At 49.0% G+C, this 12,648-nt stretch overlaps 1 protein-coding gene across 1 annotated transcript in view; it reads right to left on the reverse strand.

Annotated features, from left to right (window-relative positions):
* Positions 1-12,648, reverse strand: part of APCDD1 (APC down-regulated 1) — a 34,470-nt gene that overhangs the window by 7,035 nt on the left and 14,787 nt on the right. The window contains exon 3 of the mRNA XM_023241742.2: positions 9,952-10,483. Within this exon, the coding sequence (XP_023097510.2) occupies positions 9,952-10,483 (532 nt within the window). The remainder of the gene's footprint in view (positions 1-9,951; positions 10,484-12,648) is intronic.

Consider the following 12,648-nt stretch of genomic DNA (forward strand, 5'->3'; position numbering starts at 1 on the left):
GGGCTAGATGGGTGATGGGTGTTAAGGAAGGCACTTGTTGGGATGAGTACTGGGTGCTGCATATAAGTGATGAGTCACTGAATTCTACTCCTGAAACCAGTATCATGCTGTAGGCTAACTAAAATTTAAATAAAAAATAAATAAAATAAACATAAATAAATAAAACAAAGCACCACCAAACTCAGTAGTTTTGTCATTATGTATTTTCTTAGTCAACTATCAGGAGGGGAAGAATCCAAACTTCTTACCCTGGAATGGGGTTCTGATACTCAAAGTCTGGGATGCAAAGTGAACATAATGTCTATAACACATATGAAGAGGAAGCAGCCTCTTAACTGCTAACAAGTGTCATCATGACCAGCACCTTTACCAAACCATACCTGCTGTCCCTGGTCCCCTGCCCCTGCCCCACACAGTCTGAGTAAAACCAGCCCAGTACTCAGATCCAAATCCCTGAGATTTCACAGACAGGACAGCAGCGTTCTGGTGCCCGGGCCTATTACAACAAGGATGCTGAGCTGTGCAGAAGACGGCTCTGGAAAGAAAGAGGACTGTCCAGCCTGGCCCAGGCTGTTCCAGAAAGGTGCCATGGTAGCACCTGGAGTCCACTTGGAATTTTTAAGAATAATGGGGCAGGGTCCTGACCTTTGAGATGGGGACCTGGAGGAAGAATTCCTGTTTGGCGACAGAGAAAAGCGGGCCACAAGCAAAGGAAGCTCGCCGTCCAGGAGTTGGGTCGGTGAGAATTGAGGGACACAATGGGAAGAACCTGGCCCTTAGGTATTGATCTTGCCAAATTCTTAAACTATTTTAATTGTGGTAAAATATACATAACACACAACTTGCCATCTGAACCATTTTTAGCGCACGGCTCCGTGGTACTAAGTACATTCACTCGGTTGTGCAACCATCACCGCCGTCTACTTCCAGAACTTTTTCCGTCCTCCCGAATTGAAACTCGGTACCCAAGAAACAACAACTCCCCATTCTCTCAATCCCAGCCCTCGACAATCACCCTTGTACTTTCCGTCGACGCTAGGTCCCTCACGCAAGTGAAAGCATACAGAACTTGCTGGTTTTTTGGGACTGGCTTATCTCGCTTAGCATAATGCCCTCACGGTTCATCCATGGTGCAGTATGTTGCAGAATTCCCTTCCTTTTTAAGGCCGAATAGTATCTCAACGTATGTATGGACCACACTTTGTTTATCCATTCATCTGTTGACGGACACTCCATTTTTTGGCCACTGTGCGTAACGATGCTATGAGCACAGGTGTACAAGCTATTTAAGACTCCACTTGCAGGAACTCTGGGCATGTGCTCAGAAGTGAAATTTCTGGATCACACTGTAATTCTGTGTTTAACTTTCGGAGGAACCACCATACTGTTTTCCACAGCAGCTGCGCCATTTTACACCCCCACGCACGGTACACAAGGGTCCCAACTTCTCCACATCCCTGCCAACTGGTATTTTTTTTTCTCTTTTTGATAACAGCCATCGAACGGGTATGGTGTGCTGTACTTTGATTTGTGTTCCCCTAATGAGGAGTGATGTTGAGCATCTTTTCGTGTGCTTATGGGCTATTTGTGTATCTTCTTCGGAGACGTGTCTATTCAAGTCCTTTGCCCATTTTTTAACAGGGTTGCTTTTCTGGTCATTGCCGACTAGTAACTTTTGATAACAACTTTTGAGAAGGCATTAAAAAACCAAAGACGTAGCAAACGGGGGTGGGATTTTTGACCTCTCTGTGGATATTATCACCAAGAGACCAGTTTTAACCACTCTGTTTTATGGACAGATTTTTAGATTTTTGTGCTCTTCATTCCCACCATCCTCGGCTTGAATAAAACCCAAAAGGCCTCTAGGAACAATGATGGGGAAGCAGAAATTAAGACCTATACACTGTACTGGCTCGAACGTTTCTCTTTTTCAGGATGCTTTCCTTAAATCGCAGCTCTTCAACACTACTAAATGAGAAGAGTTTTTCGACATGAAGGGTCACGTGTAGTATGGAATATCACTTGCTTTATGGGATTGCTCTCTTTTTTGGTCCACACTCGGATACATGATTCTCCTCTGAGAAGCTGTCGGATTGTAGGCTCTCCCACTGGGCTTCTTTCTACATCACTCCCCTCCCTGATTCTTAGAAAGGGCTGCTTTGAAGTCTGGGTTTCTGAACACAAAAGATCTGAAGGTTAAAGCAAAGGGACCAGAATATGTCTCCTTGTCACCTCTCTTTCCACCAACCAAAACAAGCTTTAATTCTGAAGGAGGAGGGGAGAAAAAAAGATCCCTATGTAATTAACATCGTAAAAGAAAACCACCAAACTTACTCGAAAAATGAAAGACAAACCTTCAACATCATAAGCGAGCAATGTTCTAGGCAAAGAGTGGGGTTTTGCCCACTCTGTTCTCCTGCCCAGCGCCCTGGCAACACGTCAGCTAAGGGCAGCTTTGCACACACAGGACATTTGATTCTGAGAAGGTTCAAGTACACCATCCCCTTAGCTTTACAACCTCTCAAAGACACCATGGGGACACTTCATAGATGAGGCCACCAAGGCACAGAGAGATAGAATAACATGGCCCAGATGACTTTACAAGCCAAAAGTAGAATCTGGAGCATAATTTGGTCTTGGGCTTTGCTGAGCGCTACACCCTGGCCCCAGGCTGTCTCTTAGGCTGAGGTCCTGCAAAGAACAGATGTCTCCCTGTCAAGGACTCGGGTCCCTGGGTAAAGGTCTTCTCTGGCCGATGACTGATAGGGATTCTCTAGGCTTTCTCTCGTTCCTTGCCAATATTTATTTCTGGAGAGATCTGGTGCGTCGACAACATTTGCTGACAGTATTCACTTGTTTCCAGCGTCTTCCCAGAATGGAAGAAATTACTTGATATCATCTTGCTGTGAACAGATCAACTAGAAAAGCAGGATGAATAAAACATTTCTTGGTCTAAAAGTTTTGCTCAAAGAGGAGGAGAAATGGGCACAGATGATGGAAAGTTCCTTTCACAGAGTTTTCTTCCATGGGATAAAAAACATTCATGTTTCTCAGGAAGAAACCTGCCAATGACTGAAGCTGAAAGCATTTTTTTTTTTTTTTACAACTCCGAATCTCCACACATTTGATTCAATTTCTACTGTAGGTATTCCTACACATACAGACTTCCCAGGGCCTCTCCATTTCACTGGAGAACAACTTCATCAAGCCTTTTGAAACTAAGACCAAAGTACTCTCCCTTTCTCCGACTTCCCGTGACATCTGGGGGGAGCACGGAGGGTATGATAAAGGTTCGAGAGTGACAGCCTGATTGCTTGAATGCGGTCACCGGCTATTTAACAATATGAATAGATTAGGCCAGCATTCATCACAAATGAGAGCTGACCACCTTGTGGAAGGGGCCTCACTGGGTGCTTTTCAGATCTGGGATCCCAGGAGTTCCTGAACTTGGGCTCATTCTGACCACCTCAATGAGTCATGATGATTCTGCTTTCAGGAGGAAGCAAGGGGAACAGCCACGGTCACACCTGTTGTGTCTTAAAACAGCAGCTTTTGGGGCCACAAGCGGTGGCTGATGGTGCCCACAAAAGGACGGGGGATGGAAGGCGGATGGAAGAACACAGGCCAGGTGGGTTGCTGACTCTCACGGATCACATCTGTCTCCCGAGGCAGAAGTCAACTCCACACTGTCTGCATCCTGGAATTTAGAAGGGGCACATGTTTGGGGGCGGTGGGGGGCGGTGTCTCTGGGAGCAACCCTTCATTTCCTAGAACGGCGTTCTCTAAGAAGTCTAGAATCTGAGGTTAGCCCACAAAGGCCTTTCCAGTTTGCAAAACATCAGCAAATCACACAAAAGACAATTTTGCCTCCACCTTGCCTACACGTACACATTATGTACAGACTCAACAGCCAGATGTAAAGGGCCCTAAGAGGCTGGTTCTTTAAAACAAATGACTTCAAAAACGTTTCAGAAGAAAATTTCTCATAGATGTTTTTGCTTGTTTCTTATACTCTTATCAATTTAAATTCATTTAAATAGTTGAAGTAGATTCATTGTAATAATTAAATTAAATCTGCTGTAAATCCAGCAGACCCCAAGGTCTGGCCCATCCAAGGGTCCGCCCCCCTTCCACTCTTCCCACAGAATGGGCTTCCTACAGACTTTGTGGATGGTTGATTTCTGGCACGCCCAGGCTCTCACTCCGTCTGCTGGGCTCTCTTGGTTTTTTTTTTTTTTCTTTTAAAATTTTTTAACATTTATTTATTATTGAGAGACAGAGAGAGACAGACTGTGAGCAGGGGAGGGGCAGAGAGAGAGAGAGGGAGACACAGAATCTGAAGCAGGCTCCAGGCTCTGAGCTGTCAGCACAGAGCCCGACGCGGGGCTGGAACTCATGAACCGCGAGATCACGACCCGAGCCGAAGTCGGACGCTTCACCACCCAGGCGCTCCTCTCTTGCCTTTGAAGGGCTGAAATGTTTACCACTTGTTCCGTCCCTGACAACAAGTATTTCCTGGTCTGCTAACTCCTTAAATAAAGCAACCTTGCATGTCTGTTTATCTGCTGAAACACTCTGGAGTCAAGAAATGTAATGAACTGTTTCTGCAGTAAAAGTGTATGCCAGGAGCTGTGAGGCAGAGCAACTGTATGGCATTTCATACTTTGGCCCAAATAAAAGGTCCACACAGGCAACCCTTTCACAGTCAAGACCCCATCACTCAACCCCAGTCATCAGCTCTGTCTTCCCTTATGATGTGCAACATTTGCAACACCCAGCCCCGGCGAGCTGGGCCACGCTTCTCTTTAGGATTCATCCTTAATGCGAGACGGGCTTTCCTAGGTCATGACTCCTTGAGCTCTCCGGTCCTCTATCACCTCTTCCATTCCCTGTCGCCTCCACGAAGCCCGTCTCCTTTCCCTACGCTGGCGGGAAGAGAAGGAACGCGAGATCTTCCACAAACACCATGCACGGCTCCCTCTACTGTTAGTTCCGTGACACCCACTTACCCACCCGTCCGGGGTCCCCGCCAAGCACATGCCTAAGGAGGAGCCACTTCCCACGGCACAGCCATCTCCCGGAGCTGGCCCGAGAAGTGTGCTGCCCACGGCCCTGGTCCACCGTCTCTCTGATGTCACAGATAGCAGAAAGTCTCTGTATTTCTCACATACTCTGAAAAGGCTTGGAAAAGCAAGCTCCCTCAAAACCGAATGCTCGTTCACAGTCTAGAAGTTTCTACAGAATTCAGGACAGAAAGCCCATGAGTATTTCCTTCTTCCTTTTCAGTCCTCAGCTACTCTTTAAAACACTTCGGTGCTTGTCCTCCTCCGATGTGCTATGCATGTGCTGGGGCAGAATACTTGAGATACACGGCTTGCGGAAAGTTGTCTGGTTTCAGACAACCCCTTTGATTTACGACCCTGTGGCTAAATCAGTGCAGGATTTTGGCGAAAGACCAATTCCATTTGCTTACAAGTCTGATCCTGAGGCTCTGGCGTTTCCCGGGCAATCATTTGCTTTTAATTACTATTTGATTCTACCACTGAAAGAATTCGGCTGGCTAACCCTTCAACTGCACAAAAAATCTAGGCAGAGGGTGACAGCTGCCCTGATGTTAAGCTCCGTTCAGGCAAAGCCTCTTCTTTCGGGGTTATTTTATGCAGTCCTGATTTTTCGTAGCGAAGGGTAGCCAATTTCATCCTGAAAGAATCCTCCCGGCACACCTGATTCTCTTCAAAGGCAACGTATTCGCCAAAGGATTCTGAACCTCACAGCAAAGCTGTATAAAGCTTAGAAAAACAAGTTGATTTAAAGTTTCTATTTTTACACGGTGTCCCGTTTCCAGAGGGGCTGAGACTAGTGGTTTCAAACTCAATTTAGCATTTAAACTAATTTTCAGCCAGGTCTCTACGGACCGGCAATTAGGGGGAGGCAAAGAGTTCAAAGAGGCGGGTGGCGGGGGGAGTGCGGTCTCTCCGGATGTGCTCCCAGCCCTCCTCCTTCCCGTTCCCAGCGGGTGAGGCGACCCGCCACTGGCCAGCAGGCAGGGAGCACCTGGGGCTTTGCCTGCACCGAGTCTGGAAAGGCACCAATGGCCAAGTCCGTTTATTCTTCTCGTAGCTGTCCTGGGGAAGGATCTAAAAACTTCCTGAGGACCTGGCGGCACGCTGCAGGCCAAGACGTTCAACGCCAGGGACAACAAGAGAAGAATGGGCCCTTTCAGCTCCCAGAGCCACACAGACCTCACTGGCCTTCGAAGGACGCCCCTGGCCACGCGGGCTGGCAGTCGAGGCGGTGGACAGGGCGCATCGGCCCTGGACGCCTGCCTGGGTCCTCCTCCCAGCCCTGCCGCCATCTTTAGCTGTGGCCACTGCGCTCCTCTGAGCCTCAGGGTCCTAACTTTCCTAATTCATTGTAAGTCTGCATGGTGATTCTGTTTAGATAATACGGGTTCATGGCACAAACTGCAAAAGGTACAAAAAGGTATACAGTGTGGAGGCTCCGTCCAACTGTCCTCCAACTGTTCCCTTCCCTGGAGACAATCATTTTGTTTCTCACGTCCCCTTCCAGAAATACTGCCCCCTCTGTAAGCTTATCTTGTTCTCCCTTCATTATTAGTTTTACACAGTGGTATCATACTGTTCATACTCTTCTATACTTCTTCTTCCTCCACCCCTTGCCCGTCCCCTTTCACCCTCCCCCTCCTCCTTCTTCTTAACAGTACGCCCAAGGTTCCTTCTACCTTTAAAATTTCTTAAATCAGGGCATTAGGATCGGGGCTTAAAGGATCTATGTCTTAAGAATCTGGGTAAATGTCCTCACAGTTGCCTTAGCAGGGGAGGGAGCAGAAAATGGAAGGAGATGCTTCATTGTGAGTCATCGTCAAACACCTGGAGGCCCGTGGTCAATGTCATCCCTCTAGGAGACACCTGCCCAGAAGGGCTACCTACTGCAGGAGTGGGGAGAAAGGAGCATTGGTGGAGGGCCCTTTCCAGATGGCAGGCAGCATTCTGCACACCAATCCAATCGATTCTTATAGTCTTACCACTTTATAGAAGAAAAATTAAGGCTTCAGAAGGTCAGATGACACAACCAACACCCCGCAGCTGATGGACACAGAAGAGGATTCCAGGATTGGCTACCACCTCCAAAGTCCATATTCTCATCAATTTATCCAGACAGTGTTAAAAAAAAAAAAAAAAAAAAAAAAAGCATGTCTCCCACTTTTTTGTTGACAAAAATCCTAAGGTCAGCCTTACAACTGTCATCCTTAGTCCCTGTGCCAATGGTAATAACTCACAGTCAAGACATTTTTCCTCCAGGAACCACAAGTGTGTGCCTTTGCCCTCCCAACAGACAGGCTCTGTTCAGTGAGTCGACTGACAGCATGAGAAATCCCTCCTACAGGTCTGGGAAGGAGTGGGAGAGAATCTTCCAGAGCTGCAAGTCTTAGGAATACTGATTTTACCTGCCAGGCCTCCTGATGAGGCATGCCACAAGTACCACAGTAAATTCAGAGTGAGGGGGTAGAGGTAAGAAGAGAAAGGTGTTATGGTTAAATCTGTTTTTCTTTTCAGTCCTAAAAAGAGCCCCCATAGGCATCTGAAGCTGAGGGAAAGGAATCTGCACCTGAATGTGTGCAAGCTATCAGCCCAAGGTCAGGTGCAGACAGCAGAGCAACCAGACTCCAGCTCGGGCAGCTCCAGGGCTGCACCCGCCTCTTCCCGCAGCAATTCAGCCTCCTCCCTCGGACTCCCTCCTCCATATTCAGTTCCCTGCCTCAATGCTCCTGCCTCTTGGCTGTCTGTTGTCGAGCAGCGTCTCTGCTGGTGGGTGAGCACGCCACGAAAAGGACTCTCTGTGCACAGCAGATCTTCATAAAGCTTCAGAGTGGGACCCGGTTGGCGCTCTTGGCTCGCATAACGTTTCTGGATTATCTGTGGGCCATTTTGATTCATGACATTCTTACCTCTCATTACCATAGAGAGTTGAAGAGCTGGCTAGATTGTACTCAAAGAAAGCCAAATGTTTGGAGGAAAGCTCCTTTCCCTGCTGCCCTCTCACACCAGAGATATCAAGAGCAGATCTATTCATAGGGCAGCAGGTGGCTCAGTTGGTTAAACGTCCGACTCTTGACTTCACCTCAGGTAATGATCTCACGGTGTGAGAGTTCGAGCCCCACACTGGGCTCTGTGCTGCCAGCATGGAGCCTGCTTGGGACTCTCTCTTCCCCTCTCTCTCTCTGGCCACCCCACTCACATGCTCTCTCAAACTAAACAAACATTAAAAATAAAAAGGAGGGAAGTGCTGTTTAGCAGCAGCATTCAGCGCCGCCTCTGGATGACACTTCCGCCTGGAAGGGTCCCACGATGGTACTGGGAGCCCGTGACTCCCAAAAATCTCCCCAGAAACCGCACCCGTGCCCAGGTGCCACTGTCCTCTGGGTGCCTTTGTGTGATGTGCATTTGGGTGGAGCTTCAGCTTCTCAGCTCCTCCCCCACCCTGAGGGGTGCTGGGGGATCCCAGGCAGATACTGGGACGAAGGCAGGCAGGAAAGGCCACCCTCTCCCTCACTGCCCTAACTCACTTCTTCCTCCTCAGTGCGTCTGGCACCTTACGGCAGGACACAATCAAGCCGTGAGCCCAGGGAGCGTCTGGGGCCCTGGGCCCTCCGTCTGGCTTCACCTCACACGTGGGGACAGTCCCTGGTGAGACGCATCTAGAGGAAGCAGCCTCCGCCAAGTGGGCTTCCTCAGCAGATTTCCCACAATTATAATAAAGGCGACTTTCATCACAGGAGCTCACGATAACACAGATAAATAGAAGATAACACCAAGTGGTCTTTGGCAGGGAAAGTACTCTGGGATATCTCTAGCAGTCATAAATGAACTCAAAGGACTAAGAAAAAAAAAAAGATGAAAAATAATGAGTAAACTGTCAAACAGAAGTCCAATGGGGCCCCTCATTTAGAAAATCATTGTTCTAGAGAAGATTCCACAGAAGCCAATCTGATGCAGGGGAGCACTGGAGAAATCTCCCCTGGCACCCTCTCTGCACCCCCTCCCTGTCTAGAGCTTCCCCAACTTCTGCGGTGGAAACGATCATGTTACAGGCTGACACGGATTCTGAGCCCATGGGAAGGAAATGCTTTGTGAATTCCAAATATAATTACTGGACTATCATTCAAGAAAAGAACATTATAAGGTTTTAATTGTTTCCTGCCCCCCTCCGTCCTCCCTGGTGATTACAGTGACTTTACATTTCACTTAGTCGAATGGAAAGAATGTGGGGTCTGGAGAAAGAGGGCTGGGTTCAAGTTCCAGTGCAGAACCTCCCTAACTGGGTGACCTGGGGCAAAAGACAACCCCTTGAATCTCTGCTGCCTCTCCCTTCAGCCCAATAGGGTGGCGACATCTGCCTCAAGGGGTCGTTGTGAAGACTGACAGCAGTAACGTGGGTGGGTGTAAGACCACAGCCTTACAAGAGCCCTGTCGCTTTCCCTCAGGCACCCCTCCGCCTCCTCCAGGGCTGGGATCATTGCTGTCGTTGTCTCTCCCAAGTGTGGTTATAACATCTCCGAATTCCCTTTATGCTTTCCTCTTAGAATCAAAGAAGATATTCCTGGAGGGTCAGAGCTAAACAGAGCCTTACGAATCTTCTAGAATAACCACCCCAGGAACCCCTAGCACACCAACAACCCCACTACCACCACCCATGTCAACAGGAAAACCACAGCCCCTGGCCACAGAGCAAGGTGGTGGCCCAGCCAGGTCTCCTGCTTCTGCTGCGCGTGCCTCCCCGTGCAGCCCTCCACGTCTCCCCCATGACGCCGGGTGCTTCCTCTCGTGGGGCGCTTTGGGCCCCACTGACACGTCTCCCTGCGGGCCACTCATCTTACTTAATAAAGAACAAACAGCCCGCAGGCCGGGAGGGCGGTCAGCTGCAGGGTACCTTGGCATTCTGCAGCGGGGGCTGGTAACTGGACGGCCGATAGAACATCCTCTGCGAGGCGTCGGTGTGGATGTCCCCGAGGAAGAGCTCCTCCACCAGGCGGTCCAGGTTGTGCTGGAGGTACTGCTTCTCCACGCGGATGAGCTGCAGCTCGTGCATGGCGAAGTTCACGGCCTTGGTGCACTCGCAGCCATTCTCTTCTCGCCACAGGTCGTAGGGCACGTCCTGCACCCAGGGGCCCCCGGCGGGCACGAAGCCGGGGCACGTGCGGTTCACCAGCTGGCTGAGCCTCTCGGCGACGGCCTCCGTGTGGCAGACGACCTGCACATTGTGCAGCTGGTAGTCAGCCTCAGTGCCCCCGCGGATGATCCAGGAGGCCTGGCGCAGGCGGACCTTGCCCCGGATGACGAGGGTGTAGGTGGGGCTCGTGCACCTGTTGCCGCCATAATAGAACTGGTAGGCCTTGAAGGTGTTGTTGTGGTAGAATCTGTAGGACCTTGTGATGAACTCTGGGCCCGACCTCACTTCACAGCTGGAGGAGAAAAGGGGAAGGAAGGCATTTGAAAACCCAAAGGCATGCGGAACAGATTCGTTACCCTGTCAAGAAATCATGGTCATGATAACAAACGTGTACTCGGCCGGACATTACTCTCTGCCTTCAGGGACACCAATTCATTGAATTCTCACAACAACCTCTGAGTAAAGTAGTATTGTTTCCATCTTACAGCTGGAGAAACCAAGGCACAAGAGATTAGGGAATGTGCCCCAGGCTCCAAAACCAGCCAGTAGCAGGAGCAGACCAGGAATCCAGGCGGTCTGGCTGCAGGTCTGTGTTCCTAATCTCTCTACACCACATTCTTTCATTCATTTTATGAACAAGCCAGGAGAGCCCAATCCTGCCAGCCTCACTTCCACCTGGGGGCCTGACTGCAGAGAAGTGTCTTCCTTTCTGGTGGGACGAGGGAAGAGTACAGTGCTGGCCTATGAAGGAAGTATCCTTATGCTAGTGCAAAAATAGTTGATTTCCTGAACAATTCCCTTTTATGGACCTTGTCTAGAGCAGGCAGGTGCTGGATGTCTGTCATCCTGAAGTGGAATCCAGTCTGGGGAGAAGTCACTTAGAGGCACTTGCACATTCACCCTCCCATCTAGTGAAAATTAATTTTCCCTCTCCTGGAAAAACAAAGGGTCCATTAGTGAAAAAGCAAAGCTAACATAACAACAGATATAAGGGTCCCTTCCGTCTGTGCTGACAAAATGACAATGACAAAATGGTTTTATGCTGTGGCTTTAGATAAATGCTGGATTCCTAGGCCAGAAATACTTGGATGAGGTCTACAGGGCACAAATGGCTCACAGGAACTGATCACCGCTGTACCTGTGGCCAGTTCCTGTCTCTGCAGCACAGCCCGCACCGGAGACATGCTGGAGAGTTTCTTCAATACACCGGCCAAAGAGCCAAAGACTCTGTCCTCTGTAACCCTCTGCTAGATCCCACTCTCAGTTATATCATGACTTACATGTCATCAGTTTTGACCTTATAAATCTGCTCCAATCTGTGATATGTGTATATATATACATATATATATATACGTATACACACACACATATATATATTTTCATATATATATATATACCCACAATGTAATATCAGAACTCAATGTGATACACAATATATCATATATCATGTTATATCTATAGTATTTACTATATGTTATTTATAATAATTTTGGTTTGAGCAGATCCAGCATCGCTAAATCAAGCAGTGGGGCTGAAATCTCAAAGGCCCATGCTTCTCAAAATTGCTAACATTTCCTTTTTTTCAGCTCACACACTGGAGAGAGGTAAACATTACTCCAAGCGGGCAAGTCCCTCTGGGGAGGGCAGTCAGTGAACGTCCGATGAGGGTGCACGCACAGAAGGTACTCAGAGGAACTCGGCAGAGTCTGCAGAGAAGGCTTGGAAGGAGACAGACGTAAGGCTCCTCCCCCCTAGGAAGGAGGCTCCCTTTGGTGTGAGTGGTAAATGCAGTTTAACTGCTCATCTGGGCACTGGTGGTGGTGTGCCGAGGGGGGCTCCAGAGCTCGGCGCTCTGAGCATCTCAAGTCCTCCACACTCCACGGACCCACCACCTCCCTCACCTAGGCCTCCTCGCCGCTAGATGCACCTGCTGCGTCTTTTACTTGGTCAACCTCACATCACTTTTCTACCACTCAGCCAGGGTGCCTCGTATGAAAGCATGGTCTTTGCTGCAAACTCGTCAAAGACCTTCCAGTTCTCCTCTTGGATGGTAACTCCAGTTCCAGTTCGGACAGCCGTGCTCTGGCTGGCCTTGCCCGCCTCAGGAGCCTCCTCTGGAGCTGTTCTCCCCAGATCAGACACCCAGGTTCACTGCACCTCAGCTACAAGGATTCTGGGTCAGTTGTTTCTCCAACCCAGCCTTTGCCAGTTCTTCCAGATGGGAAGCTCTTCCCTGGGTCTTTGCACAGCTAACAACATCCCAGCTCAAGTGTCCTCTCCTTCGGTAGCCTTTCCTGACCCCACCCCCATCCTAAAATAAGGTCCCTGGTATTCCCCTTTAGCACCTGTTGTTTTTTTCCCTCTTCATAGCACTTCTTTGTATGTTTATTTGAAAAATTCCTGAAGACAGGGACCCTGTCTTGTTTTGTTCACTGCTATGTACACAAAATCTAGAAC

This window comes from Felis catus, chromosome D3 (assembly GCF_018350175.1).
Source record: "Felis catus isolate Fca126 chromosome D3, F.catus_Fca126_mat1.0, whole genome shotgun sequence".
Classification (NCBI taxonomy): Eukaryota; Metazoa; Chordata; class Mammalia; order Carnivora; family Felidae; genus Felis; species Felis catus.